Genomic DNA, 26,382 nt, shown 5'->3' on the forward strand with positions numbered 1-26,382 from the left:
TATAGAATGACACATATATTATAAGTGAAGCTGGCCTTTGATAAAAGGGACTAAAGAAATGTGAATACCAATACCAGACATTGGAAGAAAAATGTATTCAACTCGGGTTTCTTAGTAAGGAGATAAATAGTTCTGAAGTTCTCAGTGATTCCTAACCTCTGAATCAATTCTGATAAACGAAGCTTGGGCTAGGGTTTTAATTCAGCACTTGCAATAAACCCCTTGTGCAGGTGGCTTTATGGAGCCCCCACTGGCCTTTGACGTTCGGGGATGCAGGAGGACCTGAGGCTGCCTGGAATGATGGGCAGCACTGCTTTCTGGGTGGTGCGGGCTCCCTAGAGGCTATGAAATCTCCTTTCTTTTTGCACCGTCCACAGATTTCCTTGGGGTCTTTTCTCTAAAGGTGTGAAGCTTTCTTACAATAGTTGATGGTGTCTGGTTCTCTCCTTTCCTTCCTCTATCGTTAAGAATATATAGTATAGCAGAGGACTTGGAAGTAAAATAAGCATTATTTCAGAGTGACTGATTTTCTTTTACCCCGCCTGTGGCTAAAGCCCTTTAAGATGAGGCTGTGTTCTCCACCAAAGGGCCAGGGGAGCTACTTCTAGCTTCTACTCAAGATTGTTTCCTCTGTTTTTCAGACTATCCTGTTGGACTGGCTAATGCAAAAGAAGGCAGATGTTTCTCTTGTTTACAGTAAGGACAACTGAAGATTTGATTTCTCCTAATTTTATATTGACAATTTAAAAAATGTATCGCAGTGGAAACAAGAAAGAAATCTGTAGTGGCAGCAGGCCAGGTTTCTGAATTCTGCATTGACTCAGACTTGGCCTGGACTTTCTAAGGCCTCAGCCCCGCCCCCCACCCAGGCCTTCTTTAATTTCACCTATTCCTAGTTCTTGGCTTTCTTCAGAATGGAATCGCTAATGCTTCTGGCAACTGTGTTTTATTAGGAAGGGATGATGCTTTGTTATTAGATTGCATTTTATTATTTCCTTCAGCTCAATGTGCACCTGATATTGGAGGGCTCTCCCTATGGGTTGAGATTGAGAAATGATGCCAGTGATGTGGTTTTATTATTTTTGAGAGCCCTTGTGCAGCCAGATGAGAAACCCCAGTGGTGACTGCTGAAGGACAGGTGGCATTGCCATTTCTAACTGGTAAAGTCTGTTGTATGTGTACCTAACAATCCTCTTTTGCTGACATCACAGACTGGGCGGCACAGCTGGTGTTCCTTTCTCTGCTCCATGAGATCAGAAAGCATCTAGCACAGCGATCCTGGCTTCTTCACACAACGGATCTAGTTTACCATCACCTCCTAGGAAAATAGATAACACCTTTTGGCCATCTTCCCATACAAATTGATGTCATATTAAATATATCCTGGGCTTCCACCAGGAATGTATTTTCAAAGACTGCAGGCATGGAAAAAGTTAGTTAGCCTTTAACAGAGTCTTAGTGGATTGCCTAAGCTCTTACAGTCAGGAATAGGGGGGTAGACATGGTGCCAACCCATAAGGCCAGAAACCCTCTAGGGGAAAGCAGTCTGCAGAATGTAGCTGATAATGCCATATACCATAGGCATACTGACTCAATTGTCCCAGAAGTCTAGATAAAATAAATAATGTGGAACAAAGGTGACTTTGAAATAACATAGTAATAACACACACACATTATTAAAGTGTAAAACACCAAACATAAAACTGTATTATCCTCAAATCCTATCATATGTTTGAAGCCAGGGCTTAGCCTCACCCTCTTTCCTCTTCTGTCTCCAGTATTTGGGAAGAAGCTGAGGGCCACAGCATTCACTCTGTAGGGGAGAGTGTAATCCTCCGCATAACACAGGGTACTAGGGCTCTTAGTGTGAGTTTGGAATGCAGAAAAACCCCCCCGATTTGAGGCTAGGCATGGCACCTTGACCATTTCGACCAGAGACTGAGGGGGCTTCTCAGAGGAGGCTGAGTGCTGGCTGAGCAGAGACTTCCTACACTTACCAAACTCTAAGTCTTGGATGTTGCAGCGGAAGACTGTTTCTTCATTGACCACGAGTTCCACCACGTTCCAGTCTTCTATCTTCTCTAGGATGACCTGATGGCCGTCTTTGGCCAACACAGCTAGAAAGTGGAGAGGGAAGCAGGTGACATGGGGTCAGACTCCAGGTTAGCTTGATATGTCTGTGTCCTTGTGGGCGACAGCAGCTTGTCTCCTCCCTGGCTGCACATGGTAATAACTTAACAATTCAGTGGTCACTTACCTGACTCTGGCCTCCATGTCCCCTCATGTTCTCAGGAAAGCCAGACACCCAAGAGATGCATATCTTGGTTGTGAGTGACTCCAGATCTGTGAGGAAATGACCTTTCTCTAGGAAGTAGCCACTGGGAGTCCCACAAACTTAATTTCTCTTTTTGTTGTTTTGTTGTTGTTGGTTGAGACAAGGTCTTCAGCCTGGTTGTCTAGAACTCACTATGTAGATCTGGCTGAACAGGCTTAATTTCATAGAGATTATGCTCAGTGTTACAGGAGATTCAGGATTTGCCTACTTCTTTTTCTGTGATGGAAATACAAATTGGTTGCCTTTTCAGAAGGCAATTCAGAGTACAAACCAAAACCTTCAAAAAATGATTTGAAGACATTGCACTTAAAAGAAATCTCCATAAGGAAAAAAAATCAGAAATACAGATTTTTGTAACAAGATGTCCTTTCTAAATTATAATACCAAAATTCTGTGAATAACTCATGAGTCTAATAAAACGATGGCCAAGTTAACAGTGCTATGTCCACATGGTGAGATTTTATTTGGACACTTAGAATTATGGGCTGGTAGAGGTGGGTGGATCTCTGTGAGATTGATACCAGCCTGGTCTACATAGTGAGTTCCAGGCCAGCTGGGGCTGCAGGGAGACCCTGTTTCAAAAAGACCCAAAAAAAAAAAAAAAAAAGAATTATGAGCTGGTAAGATCGGGGTTAGGATGCTTGCTGCCAAGCTGGGCAACCCGAGTTCAGTCCCTGGAACCTACATAGTAAAAGGAGAGTATCTACTGCTGTAAGTTGTCTGACCTTTGCACATAAGCCATGGCATATGTATGTGCATGCTTGTGCACGCACACACACATATACACACAAATATGTAAATAAACACAAGAAACAAAATAGGAATTAAAAAATTTATAAATTTAAAAAAATGGACCAATACTTGTGATATGAACAAAAATCAGGATACAAATGTAATAATATATATTCTTAATATATGTCCAACATCAATTAAAATATGTAAGGAAGAAGAGCCTTGTGTGGTGAGCTACAATCCCAGCTCCTAGGACATTGAGGCAGGAGGCTCTTGAGTTAGAGACCAGCCTGTGCTATGGTGTGAGAGCCTGTCTTAAAATATAAGAAAGGAAGGAAGGAGAGAGAGAGAGAGAGAGAGAGAGAGAGAGAGAGAGAAGAAAGGAAGAAAGGAAGGAAGAGAAAAGGAAGAAAAATATGCAGTGGTTATCTCTCCATGGTAAAATTATGTGAAACTTTCTTATTCTTCCAGCACTTCCTACATTGTCTATAAAATCAGAAATTTTTTCTGTTAAAAGCAAATGGATTTGTTGTTCTCACATTTGAATCTGCAGTTTGCTTATCCTCTGTGTTCAGTGGATCTCTCCCAGAGATCAACCACAGAGTTTGTTAGATTTAATCTCTCTCCCCGTCCCTCCCTCCCTCCCTCCCTCTCTCTCTCTCTCTCTCTCTCTCTCTCTCTCTCCTCTCTCTCATAGAGGATCAAACCTAGGTCTTCAGCACATGTGCTGGATAGCTTTAGTTGTCAACATGACACACCTGGGTTGAGGGAGCTTCAGTTGGAGAATTGCCTCCATTGAACTGGCCTGTGGCCATGTTTGTGGGGCATCTTCTTGATTACTGAATGATGTGGGAGGGCCCAGCCCACTGTGGGTGGTGCCACCCCTGAGCAATATAAGAAAGCAGATTAATGGAAGTGAACGGTAAAGTCCTATTACTGAAGACACAGCATGACGTGAGCGCAGAAGAGGGAGAAATCAAGCTTGGACTAAGCCGGAAACTCCCTGCCCCTGGATGGGTGTCTTTCATAGTGCTAGAAGGCGACATGAAGATGGCTGGGGGAGAGCTGTCCCTTATAATTCTGTTCAATGATGGACTCTGCATGATGAACTATCAACATGCCAAACAAGATGTTCCTGCTGGTGCAATAGTAGCACGTCTACTGTATGCACAACCAGCAAATTTTTGATTGGATATAATGCCCGCTTCTAGAGGTGGAACACACATCTGGTACTGTAGACCAGGCCAACCCCGTGACAGGGGAGGATATAGGCCCCAGTGGGGAAGTCACTACAATTGTTTTGTTAGATGGATGTGATATACCTGCTAAAGTACTGTCTAAGCATTTGTGTTTAGGTCCATAGGTTAAGTTATTATAGCAGTCCTGTTTAGGAAAAAAAAGAAAGAAAGAAAGAAAGAAAAGCAGGTTGAGCATGGGCAAGAGGAGCAAGCCAGTAAGCAGCATTCCTCCATGACCTGTGCTTAAGACTCCTGCCTCCAGGTTCCTGCCCTGAGTTCTTACCTTGGGCTCCCTTAGTGATGAACTGTGTTACCTGGGAAATGTAAACTAAATAAATCCTTTCCTCCCCAATTTGGTATTGGTCAGAGTGTTTTGTCACAGCAATGAAGAAGCAAACTAGAATAGTATGCTAGACAAATATGTGTTCTACTGCTGAGCTATAGTCCCAGCCTAGGTTTAGTCTCTTGTCTGTAGAATGACATGGCAGCCTCTTAAGACATCTAATCTCTCCAGCATGTTTTCCCATTTCCCTGGTGTGCTCACTGTACCGTCTGTCTTAGCGCTGGTGAGTTGACCATCAGTCTGCATGCACTGCTAAGAATTTTGGTTAGGTAGGAAGGAGACATCACATGGGGCATGTTTTCTAAAGTCTTAGTACTCTAATCAGTCTTTGAAGGGGAGAAAACAGACATTTATGTCAGTTAATTGCATTTAATTATAGCAATTGCTGTTGCAAAATGTTGGGTGTCCACTTCTTCATCTTTCAATCAGTTCAAGAACATCCAACTCCAACTGTGAGCATTTTAATTGTGTAATTTTAATTTCCCTTGTAGAAAGAAACGAGAAAGAATCAGTAAGGGTCTCCATTAACAAGATAGCACTCCCCAGGCACCCAGTGGTGGCCCTAATTGGCCTGTTTCAGCTAATACAGCTTTCCAAAGATTGCCCAAGTCTTTTCTTGGGCATATTTGTGTTATTGTATCCTGTTTAAGTGTCTTGTTCTTAAACATCTTTGAAGAAGGCACTCAACTTGGACCAATGACTTAAGTGAAGTGATCCAGCTGGTTTGGAAGGGCAGTTCATCATCTAAGGAGACATGATGTCAGTCCATGGGAAGGGATTTCTGGGCTCATGCTCCCCAGCCTACAACAGGGAGCAGCTACAAGTAGGGAGTTGCAAATGGCCTCTGGGACCTTTGGCTGTGCGTGCTCTTAAGATCCTCCTGGGAAGTGACTGCAATCTGATAGCAATAACTCAGGAGCAAAGCAGCTTCCTTTTCCCCACCTGGCCTCACTGCCACTCTGCTGCTCACTCACAAGGCCTGCTCTCTAAGGCCTGAGGGGCCCTGGAGAGCATGGGGATGCAAAGACTGGGTGGGGTGGTCCTTTATGTCCCAGACACCCATGACTCACAAGGTTCATTTGACTGAGCCTCATGGAGTTGAGGGTGTTGAATAACAAGGATCTCACCTCTCTGTGAGCAGGTAAAGTCCACAGGAAGGGATCTTCTCTCCCTCTGTGAGTTGCCAGGCGCAGGCTTTTGAGCTCTTTGAGAGAAGGTGTCTTTTCCTAACTGTGGTCCCAATTCTGCTCCTCCTCTAGGTACCTGGAGTCAACATAGGCTCCCTGAAGCAACAAGCTTAAAATGATGCTGGGCACAACTAACTTCCCTTGTGGCCACCAATGACCTGATTTGTACTCCAGTGACACTGCTGTAGAGTCTAGCATACTGTCACCCTCAGGACATCCCCCTTTCCCTCAGTGAGGAGGTGGTGAGGCTGGCTGCAGTATGGCTAGTGCAGGCTCAAGGGATGAGAGAGATACCCTGGAATTCCTGCAGCTCACTCAAATGCCACTGCTCCACATGGAGGGGCCACAATTTCCTCTGAGTTGCTATGGGGTTGTCTATTCAAAGAAAGGTCAGATAAATATGCTCCCTGAAACAAAGTCTGTGCACAGGCAGTGGCTAAACTCCAGCATAAATCAGCCAGCAGCTGTAAGGCCACCCGCAGAATGCCCACCTCTTTGAAGTGGCACCTCATTCCTCACGGGGGATCTGGATAGGGACATGGTTAGGCTCTGTCCTTGCCATGCTCTCAAGTTGTGCTCCATCTGTGGATGATTTAAATGCTGCTGGGTCAGAAGTCAATGTACATAGACAGATTGCTTTCCCTCTTTTACTCAGCACAGAAATGATGCCAGTGGCCATTAATGGGCACAGCTAATGCGTCACTGGGGATGGGAGGATGGCACTTGGGTGTCTTGGCTAAATAAAGATGGATTCTATTTTTAAGGGGCAGTTCCAGCACCTTCTAATTCCTTTGAGGGGATCATTTGGCAGACTCGAGTACAGCAAGTAAAGAGCAACCATGGCCAGAGCAATTACTTAGAAGTCTGTTAAGCACTGGTTTAGTGGAGACATTTCTGCTGAGCTGTTATAATTCATGGATAATAAAGAAAGAACAAGAGTTTTCGGATTGCTTAAGGCATAGTAAGTTCAGAAAAGATCAGGCATCCTTCCAAAGACAGCAGGGCTTCGGGAAATGATAAAAGGCTATGATTTTTGAAAGTCAGACACAGGAGTCAGATGCAGATTTTACAGAGGACAGCTTACAAGTAGGGGGGGAATGGGAGACAGGGAGGGGATGCAAATGTTCCTTACTTTGCTGTTATTAACACCTTGGTCATGAGTCCTCCGTAAATGTTGGCAGCTGCTGTTAGATGACTTATCATGCACGGGTATACAGAGCTTACTTTACAAATCAGCCACCCGCCGACACCTTGCAGTCCTCTAGTCTCCCTCAACCATCAAAATGCTAGATATTTTCAAAATGCTCCTTCCTCACCCCTCACGGGGACCAGAAGCCTGTGCCTGGGGTCTTGGCTCAGCTTCTGGCTCCACTAACTCCCTTACCTTTCCACAACTTACCTCTTTGAGAAGCTACTCATATATTCAGTTGTTTACCAGCTCTCCCCCACCTGTCTCTGACCCATCTCCTGCCCTCTCTTCTCCTCCTTCCCCTGCTTCCCCTCCCACCTCTCCTGTTCCCCCTCCTCCTGTTCCTTCTCCCTTTCCCTGCCCTTCTTCTCTTCTGCCTTTTAAAAACCACCCATAATTCTTCCCTACCTCCCTCTTCCATTGTCTGATTGTGTCAGTGAAATAAGACCCCGGTGTACCTGGAAAGCAGAGACGTGCTTTTTTCCTTCTCTTACCCTGTGGCAACCCATTGTTTCTTATACTGCTGTGTTGCATTTCATAGGAGGGATGTGCTATAATTTACCGAGCCATTTTTCGTTTCTAGTTGTTTCCAATTTTTGCTGTCACCAAGCACGTTGTAGAAAACATAGCACACCTCCTGGGTATGTGTGATTTTTTTTTTTTTTTTTAATAAAGAAGGCACTTGGAAATCAAACAGTTGGCTTCTGTGGTACAGGTTACATTTTAATAGACCCTTCCAAGTTGCCCTCCAAGGTCACTGTCCAATTTGTCTTCTGATTGAGAGTTTATGAGAATAGTCATTCCTAAGTCCTTCATCATCTATGGATGCATCTCTCTCCAGGGATAACACCCACTCAATAGTTTGGGGCCACTTCCTTCTGGAACCTTGTCTTATGCCTCACAGTACCTTCATACCATCCCCACTTCTGCCCCACTCCACCTTTGACCCCTTAGCACTTTGCCCTCAGGCAGCACCTCCAATAGCCTACCAGCTATCAGGTTCCATTGCTCCCATTTCCTCCAGTCTCTCCAGGCATGTGGCTCTATTCTTTCTCCTGAGCAGCTATGTTTCCACATTGAAACACTCCTTCCTAGAGGGAGGAGGGGAGCTCACAAGGCTCAGGAAGCTCAGAAAGTTGCACTGTACTGACCCCTCCTGCCAAGCTATATGAGCAGTAAGCAGTTGCTGGGGAAGAGGAGACACTTCAGTAGAACTTCCTGTAAGTTGAGTAAGGAGACCCAGAAATGCAGCCTTTGTGAGTTGTCACCCATGCCAGTTGGACTTTCCTGCAATGAAGCTGCCTTTGAATTATGCACGCTCCTGTAAGTAATCCAAATAAACCCACTGGTTCACTAAGTTAGACTTCAGTGGTGTGCTAGTAGGTTTTTGTCAACTTGACACAAACTAGAGTCACCTGGAAAGAGGGTACCTCAACTGAGGAATTTCTTCCATCAGACTGGCCGGTAGACATGTCTGTGTGTCATTTTCTTAATTGGTAATTGATGTAGGATGCCCAGTCTACTGTGGATGGTACCATCCCTGGGCAGGTAGGCCTTGGCTGTATAAGAAAGGTAGCTGGGCAAGCCATAAGCAGCATTCCTCCATGAACTTTGCTTCAATTCCTGCTTTGAGCTCTTGCCCTGATTCCAGTGGACTGCAACCTATAAGCTGAAATAAACCCTTTCCTCCTCAAGTTTGTTTGGTCAGTGTTTTATCACAGAGAGACAGGAAAATAATCAGGACAGGTGGACTTTTTTGTCTGTTGTTAATGCCTTTTTAGGGGTGAATGGTCTCTTGTTCATATCTCCCAGAAAGTCATGCCAAGCACAGACCTAGGTTCTGGGACCCAGTGAGGAACAGAACAGATAGGAATCTCTGAAGCCTACACCCAAGTGTGTGTGAGACCAGTAGGTGAAATCGGTGCTGTGGTAGATACTTAGGGGGCACTAAGAAGAAATAAAAGAGGAAGGAAGAAGGTAGCAGGGCACGGTGGGCATGCCTTTAATTCCAGCACTCAGGAGGCAGAAGCAGGTGATGTCTGTGAGATAGAGGCCAGCCTGGTCTATATAGAGAGTTCCAGGCCAGCTGGTCTTGAAAACCCAAAACAACAACAACAAAAAGATGTCTAGTCAGGCGTGGTGGTGCACATCTTTAATCCCAGCACTCGGGATGCAGAGGCAGGTGGATCTTGGGGAAAATTAACCTAATATGGAACTAATGAAGTATGACGTTAGTATCAATTTGTTCTGTATGGTAGATGAATAAGTACTAACAAATATATTTGATAAGTGCCCTATATACACCTACTAGTGAGCCAATAATAAGTGTGTTTGTTGAAAAACCTGTGAGTATTTCTGGTCCATGCCTCAGTTTCTCAGGAGCAAGTTATCCCAGTCTGGGGCCTGCACATAATAGAGGACGACTTCCTCTGAGGAGGTTTGTGTTTTTGTGATGGACTAGGTCAGTCTCAGATTAATTCCCATAGCAAGAATGCTCAGTGGATAAGAATACTATTGCTGCCAAGCCTGATGACTGAGTTTAATCCCCAGAACCCACATGGTGAAAAGTGAGAACCAACTCCCTCAGTGTATCCTCTGACCTCCATACACATGGCATATTTGCAAGGCACATATGTGCCTTCCCTGCCCCCATTAAATAGATGTATGTGGGGAAAAAGAGGGAAAAGGAAGCCATGGCATTTTGGTGGCGATACTCAGGGAAGGCCTGTCCACGAGGGTGACTTTCAAGGTTGATGACTTGAAAGCCAAGAGAGTAAAGAGGGGAGACCATGTGGAAAAGAGCATCCTAGCAGCAGCACTGGCTGAGCATCAGGTGGAAGCTTCTGGGATCCTTGGGAGTTCCAGGGTCAGTGAGGAGGTGAATATGGCTGGAGCCAATGACTGAAGGAACAGGAACTCAAGGAGGTCATGAGGAGCCTGGCAGACTTGGAAGGTCTTTGGCTTCTACCTCAGTGAAGTGGGAGTCACTAGACTAGTCCTGGAGTGAAGCCATGTCCTGATCCAGCTTTCCAGTGCTACCTGACATAGGTTCTGAGAACAGAGTGGGAGGGGGCCACAGCAGTCACAGGGAGCACAGGTAGGAGGCCAGGGCACAAAAGATGATGGTGGCTAGGCATAAAAGGTGGAGGAGGGAGGCTAAAAGGTCTAGGAAGGGTTAGATTCGGGACATGGGCTGAGAACAGAGACCATGGGATGGACTGGCAGACTACGTGGGTGTAAGAGAGAGGAGAGTGAGAAGTGCCGGCAAGGCATTGACCAGAGTGACTGCAAGAGGGGAGGGGCTATGACCTGAACGGGGAGCAGGAGTTGGAATTTTTCAGCATATAGATCTCATGTAGAGTCAGCACTACTCCTGACTCAAATCTCCTGTCTTCATTTTCTTCTGAATTCTAGAACATGATTTCCACACCATGATTTAGTATCTCTTAATAGTTCATTTTCCCCATTTCTTTTTCCCTAATCTCTCCCTGAAACTAGTCCTTAAAGTACAGCTTGTGATTCTTCCACCTACAAACCTTTGCTGAGTCCTTGACGCCAAGGACAGAACAGGCCCAGCTCTCTTGCTACACACATCATCCTCCACTAGACCCAACTGCTTACTGTTTCCCAAATGTGCCCCAAAGGTTCCCTCTTCCTTTTCCTAATGATCACCCCTGGGATGCTAAAAAGAGAACACTTGTTAAGTCTCGGCTACGCGTGAGCGTGGTACTCACTATGTTCCACCAATTTTTCATCAGTATCTCACACCAGTGAGGGAGAGCTCCACATTCCCCTTTACCAACAAGGACAGCGAGGCTCCTAAAGGAAAAACATCTTAGTTTTACTTTGCCTGCAGGTCCACTCAGTGGTACAGGTCGTATCAAAACTAGATCAGCTGAACTTCAGATCTGTGCATCCCTTCTGTGCCTGTCATCTTCCTGACAACAGTGCCAGGTCTATAAGCAGAAGGCAAGTGTCAGGCAAAACAGACAGTATCTGTGGACCAACTAGGGGTTTCCCAGTCCTTGTAAGTTGTTGATTATAACAAAATAGTCACTTATACATTCTGCTTTAATATAATTTTTGGCATGTAAATGGCTTCAGGCATGTCCAACCTGAGGCCCCAGGCCATGTGCATCACAGGACAGCTATGAGTTTGACCAACACATTTATAGACCACAATATCAAAAGGTTGGACATGCCTAATTGAATTCATATATCATATCAAGTGTGAAAGAAGTAAGAAACACAATAAAAAATGTCTCTAGACACCAGAAAAATGGCAGAGAAGACAGCTCCAAATTCTTGTACCTCCACAAAAGCATCAAAGCATAGCCAGGTACTGTCAGAGCCAACTTTGTCTAAGCTCCAGAAAACAGTCAAAGATCTTCAGTAGCCAAGTGAACACTGGTAATCCGTGTGAAGAAAATTTTAAATTGCTTACTGGTATTTTACCTGCCCTTGACCCTCTTCCTGACTTGATGGCAGTCTTGAAAACAGTAGCCATGTTCCCACTATGGACCTCATTCTTAATTCCAGAAAGCGTAGAACACATTTTATTTGTAAATTCTTGTGTTTCTCTGTTCTAAGCCATCTGGGGCTTTCAGAAAGAGGCACAGGGCACTCATCTTTCTTTGCCTAACATAAAGTCCACGCAGATTGGAAAAACCATGGTCAGTGCTCAAAAGTGTTGTAATGAAAACCTTAGCTGTCTAGGCAGAGAAAGAGATGAGAGAGAGACAGAGACAGAGAGACAGAGACAGAGATCAACTTTGTGAAATTAGGGCTTTCAAAAGTGATCACATATACCAGACAGTTTCGAAATCCAAGAGCTGCTAAAAAGAAGACTCATGTTCAGCAAAGACGAGGAGGAGCCTAAACTTTTACTACTGGCTGATCTATAGGGTGAGGAATGCAGGAAGAAAAGACTAAGGAGAATTGTACACACATTGGGTAAGTGATGAAGTGATGTCTCATTTCTAAGGAGAACACTTTATGTTATTTGAATATCCAGTTTTAAAAAAGAATCTCAAATCATACAAAGAAACAAGAAACATGACTCATTCAAAGGGGAAAATATTGACAGGACTGTCCCTGAGGAATTTCATGTATTGAGCTTACTTTTTTTTTGGTCTTTTTGAGACAGGGTCTCCCTGTAGCCCCAACTGTCCTGGAACTCACTATGTAGACCAGGCTGGCCTTGAACTCACAGAGATCCATCTTCCTCTGCCTCCTGAGTGCTGGGATTAAAGGCGTGCACCACCATGCCCGGCTGGGCTTGCTTTTTATTTATTTATTATTTTTATTTTATGTGTATGAGTGTATTGCCTGCATGTATGTGAGTGCACCCGTGTTGTGCAATGCCACGGAGGTCAGAAGAGGGCTTCAGATTCCCCTGGAACTGGAGTTAAGGACGGTTCATAGCCACCACGTGGGTGCTGCGAATCAAACCTGGGTCCTCTGCAAGAGCAATCAGTGCTCTTAACCACTGAGCCATCTTTCCATCCCCAGCATTGGGCTTACTTTTAAATGAACTACTGTGGGGCTAGAGAGGACCTGCGTTCGATTCCGTCACTCACATGGTGGCTCAGTGCTCTTGACTGCTAGCCACCTCTCTAGCCCCACAGTAGTTCATTTAAAAGCAAGCCCAAATGGTGGCTGACCATAACAACAGTTCATAACTCCATAATTCCAGTTCTAGGGGAGTTCAATGTCCTCTTCTGACCTCTGTGGGTATTGCACGATGAGGTTTCACTTACATACATGCAGGAAATGCACTCACACACATAAAATCAAAATTAAAAAAATAAAATTTTAAATGAACTACTGCAAATATTCTCAAAAAGCCAAAGGAAACCATAGAAAAGAAATTAAAATAAACCAGGAAAAAGATGTATGAACAAAATGAGGACACCAATAAAGACAAAAATTCTAAAAAGGAGCCAAACTTAAGTACTGGAGTTAAAAAGTAAAATAACTGAAATGAAAAATTCATTAGAAAGTTTCAACAGTAGCTTTGAGTAAGCATATGAAATAACAGGCAACCCTGAAGACAGGACAGATGAATTCATCCAGTCTGGAATGATTGAATTATTAACTTCCTGAATTTAATAAAAACCAAGAAAAGACATATCTAACTTAAAGAAGTCCCAAGTGTTCCACTAAGACTGTAATCAGATTGTCAAAAGTGAAAGAGAGAGACTCTTGAAAACATCAAGAAGTGACTTATTATGTAAAAGATGCTTTCATTAAGAGTAAGAGCTGATGTCTCACCAGAGGCTAGAAGACAATGAGATCACATATCCATCCTTCCTAAAGAAAAAGAAATCTTGTTGAATTTTGCTGGATTTACAAAGAAATAGAATTTATCCCAGACAAAATTTAACATAGGACTAAATATTGATAAGCTCCGAAGTTGAAAATATATCAGCAATTCATTTAATAGGGCCAGAGGGTAAAGGTACTTGACACAAAGTCTGGTGATCTTAGTTCAATCCCTGGGATTAATTTAGTAGGAGGAGAGTAATGATCCCCATATTTGTCCTCTGACCCCCACATGTGTGCCCATAGCACATGCACACACACACACACACACACACACACACACACACACAATAAATAAATGTACTGAAAAAAATTTAAAACTTCATTTACTACAGGTAAGCTTCCAAACATTATTGCTTAGCAACAAAGTACACTACAGAGCATCAGCTGTGTCTCCTTGTGGTCAAGTACTTAACTGGGAGAAGCAACTCATGCTATAATGTAGTTTCTACAGAACACATACTATGTTTCATATTGTATTATATTGTATTGTAATGTATTGTATTGTGTTTCAATGCCATTGTAAAATACTTTTAAATATTAAATTAAATGTTAGAGGTTCCATACTGAGGGACTCCATCCTTGACAAGCAGACAGGGCTATTGATAATAAAGATGGCATACCTCTGGTTTCTTTTTGGTTTGAGCTCCCCTCTCCCTAGCCAGTAGAGCCCTACTCCATCTGACCAGTCCAGACCAGTTTAGCCAAGGCCAGTCCTGGACATATCTCAACTTGGAGCTGTGGCTTATTAGCTCTCTCTTTTTTAAGTTGACCAATCCAAAATTAGGGGTGGGGAGAACCTGCCCATACCACTAAGAATACTTTAAAGCCCAGGCTCCCCTAGGGGATTTACTTTACTTTTGTTTACTTTTGTTACCTGTTGCTTTCTGCTGTGTCTGAAATTTTTCCTGCCTTTTGATGTTTTTTAATTGGTAGAGAAACCCAATCAAGACCCCTAGATAGTAGCATTTTGGGGAACTTGCCTAGGAAGGATTACTTCTGAGGATCACTGACTCATAAGGTCCATATAAACCGAGCCAAATGAAAGGATGGGCAAGTGCACCTGTTGAGAGTATCCCTACCTCCCATCCTGGAATGGGAACTTCCATCACTCACTAGGCATGATGGAAGTCCTTGGCTTGTGATTTATTTCTCCTTTTTCTTCGATAAGAAGGTTCCCTTTAGATTTTCAGCTCTAATGCCCATGTTTCAGAGAGCAATAGAATTTTTTTTTCAGATAGTTCTGGCTGAAACTATGCACTGACCACAATTCACTGGAGCCAAGGTCAAAGAGCACTTAGAGTTAATCATTGGCAGCTGTCAATCTTTGGTAGTCTTCTAATTACCACGGGGATTATGTCAAGTGTCTTATCTTTCCTCTCTGTGCTTATCTCACCTTGCCTGTTTGAATAAAAATGAAAGAGGTCATCAACAAACAGTTAAAGATGTTCAAAAGTGCTTAACTATTGAATTTGATGGTCAAAGAGACTAAAACTTCTATATATAACTAAGGCCTGTCTGGCACTGCTTGGGGGGCGGGGCGGGGGCGAGAGGCTTTTATGGCGAATGGTCACCTGGTAACCTGGTGGGAAGTAAATGTTAAATTTAACTCTTTGTTTTCTCTCCCTGGACACAGGATTTTTCCTTCTTTCCCTGTCTACTACAATTCCCTCAGAAAACCTGGGAATCTTTGGATTAGGTTTGGAGAAAAGGAAAACAGATAGGGGCACTTGGCAGGCCATAATGGTGGGCACCAGCACTGCCACTTTTCTAACTGGATTGAAGGAACTTAAATTCCAGCCAACATGGAGTCGGGCCGTGCGCAGGGAGAACAAAATGGCACCAAGGTCATAGTCTTCTGCGCATAGTTTCCTTATGCGCTCCCAGAACAACAGCGCCACCTATGGGTGAAACTCCCTATTTCTTCAACTTCTTTCATGGGTTCGGTTCCCAGGATCAGCTTCCACCTAGAAGGTGAGGGGAGTTCAAAATGAATTCCTGATGATATCATTTGGCACTTACAATTGGTAAGACACATGGATTCCCTTTCCTTGGGTTGAGACCATGGAATTCCTTCCTGTTTCTTTGCGCTGCTATTTTGGGCCTACATATCCCAGGGCAATTTCTTCTGCTCTATCAGTCTAACCTGATTCGGTGCTTTTTTAAAAAAGGGATTGGCTGTCCACATTTAATTTATTAGATGTGTGAATCCCACAGGGACTCATGCCCTGATGGGAAATGGACTCACTTTATCATGGAGCGAGCTCACAGCAGGCAAAAAGTAACCACGTGGCTTTATTGCCATCTGGGCTGGTGACCTCATGGGTCACCATGAGACATGGGTCACATGGGACAACCATGTGAGTTGGTTGCCATCTTGGTTAGTGACATCATCAAAATGGCAGCTCCCATAAAATTTACCAGTACTGCTGAGGGGAGCATGGTACCCTGGAATTTCCTACACCATTAGCAGTCAGTAACCTGTCCCAATCTCCCACTCTCCCAATCTCTTGCAAGTTTTTACTGTTTGGCTTTCACCTTCTTGAATTCTTAATGGGATCATAAAAATGAGAATCTAAAGGAGACTTCAACACAGGCTTTAATGAGGTAATACCTGGCCTCCATGTTTTTGGTTTTTTTCTTTTGATACTGTTTTTCATGATATATTTACTGTTTTTTCAAGGGGACTTTGTTTCCCAGCCATGTACTTACAGCACTAACTAGCTACGAAAGGGAACTGACATTTTGAAATGGCTAGACCTGGAAAGCTCATATGAATTTGAAGTAGCCTAGGGCTGAGTGTTGGAAAAGTACAGATCTCTACTGGAATCCAAAAGACAAATGCCAGGTGCTAGACAAACTGCTGCCAGTGGGTAGCTACAGCAGTGGATGGCAAAAAGGCATACACTGGGCAGGAGGCTAAAAAGTCAGGCTCCACCGACTCTTAATGCCTGCTCCTTCTGCCCTAGCCTATTTTTCTCTAAATGAGGTAGAATGCCATTTCCATCCTTGAGACTCTGGTCTGTGCATGCAATCAGCTTTTTTTCTCTGCCCCATCATGCCTTGGGCACCTATGCGTTTGTTTTCATTTTCCAGTGACAGCAACATGGACAGACTTAAGAGAAAGCGCATTCTGATATCACCTCTTTCCAAGTTCTTTTGGGTGTTATTGTTTTCTATGTTCCTTATTCTCTAGGTTACAAGTACTTAATCTAAGATTGCATGTGGTCAAATGCAACGTGATTTTTCTAATCCAGACAGCCTGGCAGCCCACTGAGAAGGGAAGTTCACCACAAATGTTTCTCTTGCTTGTTTCCTATTTGTATTAAGAAATATAATGTAGACTGACAGATTAAAAAAATGAACCATAATAGGGAGACCATAAGGCAGAAGAATTTCCTTTCACTTGGAGAAATATTCCCTATCTCCCACAGCCTGCTGTGAATTTTTTTAAAAAAATTATTTATTATTTTTATTTTATGTATACGCATGTATTGCCTGCATGTAGGTAAGTGTACCATGTTGTGCAATGCCTATGGAGGACAGAAGAAGCTGTCAGATCCCCTGGAACTGGAGTTATAGACAGTTGTCAGCTGCCATGTGGGTGCTGGAAATCGAACCTGGGTCTTCTGCAAGAACAGCCAGTGTTCTTAACTGCTGAGCCGTTTCTCCAGCCCCAACCTGCTGTGAACTCTTAAAACTGACATCAGGCCAAGAGCTGGGTACTTTCTCATTAGCTCTCACTGGTTTAGACTACTATTTGAAACGCACTGGGGCTCAGTCCCCTCTGCTGAGATGAGAGGTTACTTTAGATTTCACCACTCTGAACAGCAGGACCCTAAGCCATTACATAGCTTTTAGGAGAAAAGAAAAATTCTACAGGTGCTTCTTACCTTGATCTGCCCATTCACAGATAGGGTTAGAAGGGAATTAGTATACCTGAAGGAATGGAGGCATCAAAAATATCTTGGGTTTAAGTAAAACAGTTGGAGATTTGGATCACAGGCAATGGTAAGTGCAAATAAGTCCCACTCTGGGAACTGATCCTAGGGGCATCAGGGCACGACAACTGCCCCCATCACAGGCCAGAGCGGCCTTTCCAGATATAGGGCAGAAAAGCAAGAAGAAATGAGGTAAAGAGGAATCTGGTGCCAGGCCATGGGGTGAGTGCAGAAGTCCCACTGCTCTGCCCAGATCCCCTCTGGGACATGTTAGCATACACTAGGTACTTCTCAAAGAGGCAGACTAGAGATGCCCATCCAGGTAAACTAGAGAATGTGGGTCAGGAGAGACCAAGCTTGGCCCAAGAATTCTTTATCTTTTTTCCTCTGTCTTATGGCAGATGGGACAAACTGATTCCAAAATTCATCTGAAGTTGTCACACGGCTGCTTCCTCAATCACTGGGCAAAATCAGATGCCCCAAACCTTAAACAAGAGTCTGATCTTTTTCTACCAAGAAGCCTCACCTTGATACCCACTGGAGGACAAAGAGAAATGGCACCTCAGGGGAGCCTTAATTATAGTACTGTTCTCCAATTAGAGTTATTCTGTAAAGTAGAACAAAAGGCCCTTATTTTTTATTTAATAAGAGAAAAAGAATTTGGTAAGTTTTTTAGGCTATCTGCTTCCATCTGCAGACACACACACAAACTGATTGTGGATAGGTTTTCAAGCAGTTGGTCACCCCAAATCTAGCCAAGGAGGATCTCAAATTAGACCCTGGTAAAGGCAGATCTGTCTCTCATCTTAATCCTGTTTGATCATGGGTGGTCACTGCCATGTGCACATGGCCTTATAAAATTTATAGAAATCAGAGAGTGACCCTTTGGGAACAAGTGTTCCATCTCTAATAGCACTCTAAAAGGGGAGAAAATGCTTCCTGTCTCTTGTTCACCTCTGTTCTTAGCACATGATACAGCAGATAAGATTCATTTGGACAACCTTATGCTGGGTAAACCAGAATAAGGTAAACCTGTTCAGTATAAACTACTGAGTTCAGTTTTATAGAAAAGAAAATGCCTTTTGTATATATATTATATTGGTGAATGTCATGTGCTGTTTAAACTCACTGGGAATCTGGCTCTGGAGATGGGATTTGGCCCTCCCACTTCAGACCCAAGACGTTTGTCTCAGAGTGTCTTCCAAAGCCCCTGCCTGTCCTGAGTCAGGCTGTCCCTTGACTCTGTGACAGGGAAAATGGAGAACAACAAAACAGCCTGAGAGTGAAGGCATGGTAGGTACCCTTAGGAATAGCTAAGGGGTAAAGAATTTTCAACAAAAGTTACTATTGTTTATCTCATAGTATAAAGATATGTATAGTAAAAACAGCTAATGGAATGCCCATCTATGGAGAAGACAGAGAAGACTTTCCCCAAAAAGTCTCCCAGTAAGTAACTCCAATATAATAGTTCAGACAAGGCTTTTAAAGTTAATTTCTGCTGGATGTTGCAAACATAAATATAATGTTTTTCCATGTGTCTGCTTCTTTTCTCTGCCTTCTGCTTATACTCATTTGAAACCAAAAGCATGGCTAGGGTAGATTATTTTCTGAACTTTACAAACTCTAAAACAAAGGCAAAAGATCTGGTCACAGCATCTAAGGAAGCAACTCACAAAAAGCCATGGGATAAAGAAGAGAGAAGCCTAACGGTCCCTTTCAGTCTCTAGTCTCAGGGAGAAATCGAAAGCAATATAAAAGGGACATATGGGAGACAAATCCTAAGATAATAAATGTTACCAAGGTGGGAAACCAGGGCACTATGGAGCTGCGCACTTTTCTCTACCCTAGTTAAATCAAGGAGAAATAAATGTTTGCTATCATCTGAAAACTGAAATTGCCATGCTAACATGTAAGGGATTTTGGCTCTGTGTGTGCTTTCCTTTTCATCGCTTGTTTGCAGGGAGTATCTCCTCATCTCAAGGTCGTACTGATGAAGTGTCAAGGCTCTTATTGAAATATGAACTTTTTTGTAATGCCCAGGTTTTATGAGACCACAGAAAAGTAAAGATGTGAACGCTGAAGTGGAGAGGTTTACTTGAGACTTGCATCAAAAGAGCTTGGTGGTTAAAAATATGTGTGCAGGTGGTCCTGAGCTGATACTTCATCCCACATTTTTAGTTTGGATTCATCTTTACTTTATTATGGAGGGGTTTTCACAGCACTATCTTTCAAACCAAGTGGCTGTCATCTTCATGAATTCAGTTGTGCCTCATGCAAAGGGTCATGGCAACTAGGCTTATTGACTATGGATGTTCCTTCATCAAAGGAGGAGATGTGCAGGGTCACTGGACCCTCACCTGAGTATCTAGCCACTGCTCCCAGCCAGTTCTATTCAGTTCTGTCCTAACTATACATGGCCTCGTGATCTTAGGTCGGAGCTAGAGTATATAGGCTGGGAAGGCTCATGAGGCTATGGTGATAAATGGCTACTCATCATTCACATCGAATGGCCATTTATGTGTCACCTACACTCACTCCCCTGCCAGTAACCCCACACCCAGGCTTTGTAAGTAGGCACAATAAACTCATTGGTTTTGTCATAGTTAGCCTTGATTGTCAAATTGATACACTTGAGAAGAGGAAATCTCAACTGAGGAATTTCTTCCATCAGATTGGCCTGTGGCCATGTCTATGAGATATTTTCTTAATTGTTAATGGATATAGGAGGGCCCCGCCCACTGTGGGCAGTGCCATCCCTGAGCAGGCGGGCCTGGACTATGTAGGAAAAGTAGATGAGCAAGCCTGGGAAGCAAGCCAGTAAGTAAGCAGTGGTCCTCTGTGAACTTTGCTCTAGTTCCTGCTTCCAGGTTTATGCCTTGGGTTCCTGCCTTGGCTTCCATCGATGATAGACGTAATCTATAAGCCAAATAAACATTTTCTTCCGCAGGTTGGTTTTGGTCAGTGTTTTATCACAGCAACAGTAAGCAATCTAGAATAGTTCCCCTCAGGGTGTACTTTGGGGGAAGTGAACATTGGTTTGTCACTAAAAACTTATGAGGAAGGGATAAACATTGCTTAGTATCCCCAGCAAGGTTTTTCCACATCTGGTAAATTTATTTTTTGATGTTATTTTGTCTTATGGTATTAAAAAATAAAACCAATAAGTAAAATAAAATTTATAAAGGATATAAAATACAACAATATTTTTAATACAGTACAGTTTGTGTGTAAAGATTAAAATGATTGGATATTTCCAAAATGGAAAAGAAAACTGAAGTTTATGCAAGTTATAAAGGTCTGGTTAAGTTACTTAAGGTACATAAAAGATGAGACTTAGAGATGAAATATATGATCTTAAAAATTCTAATGTTAAAGTTCAATCAAACCTTTACTTAATGGAGCTATTGATCTACTGTTGTTAACAATTTTAAGTGCTGGCTTAAAGAACAAAATTCATGTCTGATCAAGGGTTATTTAAAAGCATTTGTTTGTTTTGGTCTTTTTGAGACAGGGTCTCCCTGTAGCCCCCACTGGCCTGGAACTTGCTATGTAGACCAGGCTGGCCTTGTATTGACAGAGACCCTCCTGCCTCTGCCTCCTGAGTGCTGGGATTAAGCATTTGGTTTTTAATCAAGCTTTACCTAGCCATTACAGGTATAACTGACCTGGTTGTTCAATAACCATACTTGGAGACCTATACTAATGTGGTCATTGGGACTAAAAGGGACAATATTTTTTCTCTTCCCTCCAAGGTCAACTAAGTCCCAGGGGACTCTGAGACATCTCTTTAAGTATCTTGCTCTCTTGTTCAGGGAGGCCACAGGGATCCCAACCAGGTGAACTCTAACCAGTGTTCAGCCTACAAAGAGGAGGGTCAATACAGAGGAAAAAATTTCTTCAGTGTTTCCAAATGAAGCCAGCAAGGCCTTTGACTTATCCTCACATGCTGGAAAACTGGTAACAGGAAAACTAAAGAAGTCAAAGGCTCTTTACAAGCCCAATTAATCCTTGAGGACCATATCCTTAAATGGCCTTGAGAGTGAAAAACAAAAAAAAAGTGGTTTATTTTACATATCTGCATGGTCTTGAGCATCCAACAGGAAGTATAATCAAAGACTAAAATAATTGTTATGTTTCTTTAACAATCTAAGGAACTACATTCCTTGGACATTAGGCTTGTTCATATGAGATTAACATTTCATATCTGGACAGTTATTTCTCACTAATGATTTTCTCCTTGATAAAGAAAATGCTGCCCAAATATAAGACTTTAGACCTTGGCTCACTGTAGCACCTACTTTTAGCCTATGCCTGTCTACAACCAAGAGGGACAGGTCCACTGTTGTTTTAATTTAAAAATTAAATGATAGCTAAATTTCTTTTTTCTTTCCCTCTCTAGAAGGCATCTAGGAGGGACTTCACACTGTGATTCTAGCCACTCTAACAGCTATCAAAGCACATCTGAGGTTTATCTCTCTCAAGTCCAGCTTTGGAGGTCAAAAGAAAAGAAAAGTTAATTAGTTTTAGTTTCAATCTTTATGTAGGAGTCCAAAAGATGAATGCTTTGGAGAACTCATCAAGAGATTCTAATGGACTTTAATTTAGACATTTAAAAAAATATCCTCTGTTCTGGCTTCTGGTTCCCTGTCTAGGACTTGTAATGCTAATAATTTGCCCTTCTATCTCTTTCCAAATACCAGTCAAGGACTTTTCCTCCCTATAAATAGAGTTATATGCTTTTTAGAATCCTCTAAATAGGCCTACTGAAGGGGGCACCTTGACTGCCACACCTGATGCCCCCATTCAGCTGAAAGAAGCTAGATCAGTTATCACTCCAGTCCCATACTGGTAGTTAGGTAACGGGGGGATTGATGAGAATAGGAGATTGAAACTAGATGAGCGGTTCAGGGTAGGGACCCCAAAAACAGTTCAAAAATGTCTTTGGTTTTCTAATCAAAACTGCCCAAAGAGAGCTCTGGTTTCTTACTGCCTCCTAAATCACACCTCTGCCTATAGGCTATACATAAGGATTGAAACTAAAACTAATCCCTCTGTGAACAAAAATTTTTGGAACTGTATCTTTAGATGTTCACAGTAAGAATGGGCTACATCTATTCCCCAAATTCAGTCCTCCTAAATGATTTTAGGATTACTACTTTGGTGGGAGGGATGAGAGACTAAATCACTGACAAGCAGTGACTATTATTATTATTATTATTATTGATGAATAATAAAGATGGCTTCTTCTTGGTCTGAGATAAAGGCCTGGGAGTCTCCCTCCTCACTAGCCAGCAAGGCCCCTCTTCTGGCTGACCAGTCCAGACTAGTTTAGCCAAGGCCAGTCAGAAGTATCTCAGCTTGGAGCTGTGGCCTATCAAAGTGCCTGAAAGCCCATTCGTGTTTCATCAGTCTCAAGTCCAGTTTTGGAGGCCAAAAGAACGCAGATGAGCCTAATCGATGGGTGCTTTGGGGAGCTCATTAGGAAATCCCAATAGAATTAGAAATTAGAATTAGAGAAGGCAAGGCCTCTCTCTTCTTTAAGTTGACCAATCCAAAATTAGGGGAGGGGGACCTGTCCATATTACTAAGAATCCTTAAAAGACCAGGACCCAAGTAGGACCTCTGAATTTTTCATTTTTCAAGTCCCTTCTCCACTTGTGGAGATCTTTTCTCTCTGTGTATGTGTGCATTTCTTTATTAATAAGCTTTGTTATCTGTTGCTTTCCGCTGTGTCCGAGATTTTTCTGCCTTTTAATTTTTTCATTGGTAGAGAAAATAAACCTTATCAAGACCCCTAGACAGTAACAATATGACTTATATTCTACTCCTTTGAAACAAAGGAGCCCAAGATTCAAACAGCAGTATTCACAGTAGCTGAAGGGATGTGTGTGTCGGGGGAACCCAAGTGCCCATCAATTGGTAAGTAGAGAAACAAAATCTGCCATATATGAAACATGGGAATATTAATCAGCCATAAAAGAAATGAAGTATTAATACATACCACAACATGAACCTTGAAAATACGTGAGTGAAATAAACTGACAAAGCTCGGTATGAATTACATGATTTTACTTATATTAAATATCTAGACTGGGCAAACTACAGAGATGGAAAGTATATTCAAGCATTCCATGTTTAGGGGTGGGAGGTGGCTATTGCTTACTGGGTAGAGTTATTGTTTAAGATGTTGCAAAATTCTGCAAGTAGACAAGTGAAGGTTCTGTGATATTGTGAATTTAATTAATGTCACCATCTGTCAATCCTGTGGACTGGATTGTGACCCTACCCCCAACCTGTATGCTGAAGTCCTAACTCCCTTCTAACTGAATTTGGAGACAGTGCTTTAAGGTAAATGAAGTCATAAGTGTGAGGCCCAGTTTGAAGGATTGCTGTCTTTATGAAGGTTTGTTTGCTCCCCTAATCCATCCCTCACTGTGAGGGAAGAGAGAAAGTCGTCAATAGTGAGCCAGGAAGAGTTCTATCAAAAATCAACTCTGCCTAGACAGGGACTTTGGCCTCCAGGCTATGAGGAAACAGACTTCTGTTATTTTAGGAACCTTGTCTTGTGGCATTTGGTTGTGACAGCTGAAGGAAACTATTATAAGGCTAATATATTTACAATAGTAATCTCTCAATCAACTATTTTCTTAGAGAAAGCTACTTCTTCTAATAGTAGAACTCCTACCCATCCTTCAAAAGTGAACTTGAATACCACTTCCTCCAGGAAGTCACCCCTGATTGTTGGGCCCAAACTGATTTTTGGGTCTTCTTGTGGACACTGAGACCACTTGGTCCTGAAGCTACTTAGTTTGGCTCATAGAATGGAGTCCGTCAGATTCAGACCCCAGGTCTGCTTCATTCTGAATGTTCTTCAAGTTTCTGGCTCATTCACTTCTATCATTTCCAACTTGGACTTTTCCTCTAAACTCCAGAGGGGCAGACTTGACTCAGCTAAAAGCACATGAAGTTTAATGTGTCCAAACTGGAATGTGTTCCTTCAGACTGTGGCCAGTGATTGGTGTTTTCTAGTTCAGTGAAGAACATCTGCATTTATCAGCCTGCTTCCCGTCAGACACTGCTGGACGCTTGGGCTATATCTACCCTCGCCTACCCATCCATCCTCCCAGAGAGATCCACTTCTGTTCCTTGGAGCCATTATTCCCTTTATGTCAGTCCTGGTCCAGACTGCTCTCACTGAAACCCAGGGCCATCCCGACAGTGCCCTGACTATCTCTTTTCTTTCCACGCTTGGCTCTCTCACCCGTGTTCAGAGCTGCTGAGGTTCCACCTCCCTGCCTGAAGCTCCCATGTGGCCCTGCACTGTTGATCCTTCTGGACTTAACACTACCAGTTCAATAACTTCATCATTTACTCACACCAACTTCCACAAGTCAGACCTTCTGTCTAGAATGTTCTGGCCTCTCTTCACTTGGTTAATTACTACACATTTTTTAAAGCTTGACTCAAATGTGTCTTCAAATTAGGAGAAATGAAGCTGACCTCTTCCTACCCCTCCAATTACTGGCAGTCACTTATCCCACTGGAACAGGCACTTGGAAGTTGCTTTTGCTAAAAAGCGCTGACTCTCACTTGGGTCCACATAGTAACTTGGAGTGGGATGGAAGCCCCGCGTCTTTTCCTTCACTTTGTCTGTTATTTTTACTTTGGGACAGTCACCTGTTTAACAGACACATGATCATGCAAGGAGTCTGCCTGACCTAATCACCTGACTGGTGATGCCTCAGCAGCCTCACCTGTGAAACTGCGAAACTGAGGCATCTTTCACAGTGTCCTGTTCCAGACTCTTAAAATGACACTCCAGCAATGTCCTAAATATCAGTGACCCCGAATTCCAGGAAAGACTGTCCCAGATAATACCTCAGGCCCCAAAGAGAGCAGTTCTCCATGATGATAAAGTTGCACCCCAGAGCAGGTATAATCATCTCATTTCCCTACAGGCAATAAGACTTGTGTCTCTTGGCAATACCTGAGCACAACAATTAATAGACCAGACCTTGACCAGGACTGCTTGATTATGTACATTACCCACCTGCTCCAACTTTTTCTCCACTTAACCCTAAAGCTCACGGCAGCACCCCAGGGATGGACTCAGGCTCACTGAACCCTTCATCCATTCCTCCTTCCAGTGTGCCGCACAAGTACATCTCTCCTCCCCAGTTTTCACCATTTCTCATCTCTTTGATTGTCATATTGGATTGGTGGCAGAGCTTGGTCCCTTGGGACTCCTGGAACTGGGGCTTTTGCCCTAAAATTCTGGTGAGTAGGTTCCTGTGGCACCCCCTAGATCCTGCCAGTTAGCAATCAACAGTCACATTCACTGCACACACCCTGGTTCTACAGTGGGCCGTCTGCCTGATTTGAGTCTACCGGCACACAGATGTTTAATGCAGGCTTGCTGCATGAATAAGCAAGCAGAAGCAAGATCTCAATACTGGCCCTTTGCGGCCATTTTACTTAGGAAAGTCACTTAATATTTCTGACCCCAAGTTTCTCAAATCCTGCAGGGGAGGGAGGCTGAGGTTCAGAGCGGGACACGTAGAGGGGCGGCCCACCTTGCAAGCCCTCCAGACGGTAGGTGCGGTGCTCCACCGACAGGCCCACCGCGCTGTACGGCCCGTAACGCAAGATCACCACCGCCTTCTTGGGCATGGTGCTGCTGCCTGGTTGCAGGCTGCGGTCAAGGACACAGCAACACCTGCTGCTAGGCAACCGCCCTTCCGGCCCAGGGTGGGGTGGGCCTGGCTACGCGCTGGGCGGGGCCAGAACCTCCCTTTTCCCAAGGCCCCTGGCCGAGGAGGGAGTTCTCCCCAGCTTTTAGGAACTCTATTTCCACCTGCTGTGGTAAGGTAAATGTTAGCGGTAAATGACAATAGCTAACACTTACAGACCAGTAATAGTGTGTCAGGTCGCTGCTAAACACTTTCCAAAGTTGCCACATTTCATTAGTAACCATCCCTCTAAGGCTAGTGGGTAGTCTGCATTTTGTGTTTACTTAACTGAGACTCAGAGAGACTCAGGAAACTTGCCAAGCCGTGCCAGGAAGAACAAAAGTAGAGTGGATTGGAAACGGTG

At 43.4% G+C, this 26,382-nt stretch overlaps 1 protein-coding gene across 1 annotated transcript; it reads right to left on the minus strand.

Moving 5' to 3' along the window:
• Nucleotides 1-37: 37 nt before the first annotated feature.
• On the minus strand, nucleotides 38-25,959 carry CUNH10orf53 (chromosome unknown C10orf53 homolog). The gene is made up of 3 exons (XM_008834112.3): nucleotides 25,863-25,959; nucleotides 1,998-2,117; nucleotides 38-1,318 (listed from the first exon to the last, which is right to left on the minus strand). The coding sequence occupies exons 1-3, from the start codon at nucleotides 25,957-25,959 to the stop codon at nucleotides 1,254-1,256; spliced, it is 282 nt and encodes a 93-aa protein (XP_008832334.1). The 3' UTR covers nucleotides 38-1,253.
• Nucleotides 25,960-26,382: the final 423 nt, after the last annotated feature.

The sequence above is a fragment of the Nannospalax galili genome, unplaced genomic scaffold (genome assembly GCF_000622305.1).
Source record: "Nannospalax galili isolate Female #2095 unplaced genomic scaffold, S.galili_v1.0 scaffold996, whole genome shotgun sequence".
Classification (NCBI taxonomy): Eukaryota; Metazoa; Chordata; class Mammalia; order Rodentia; family Spalacidae; genus Nannospalax; species Nannospalax galili.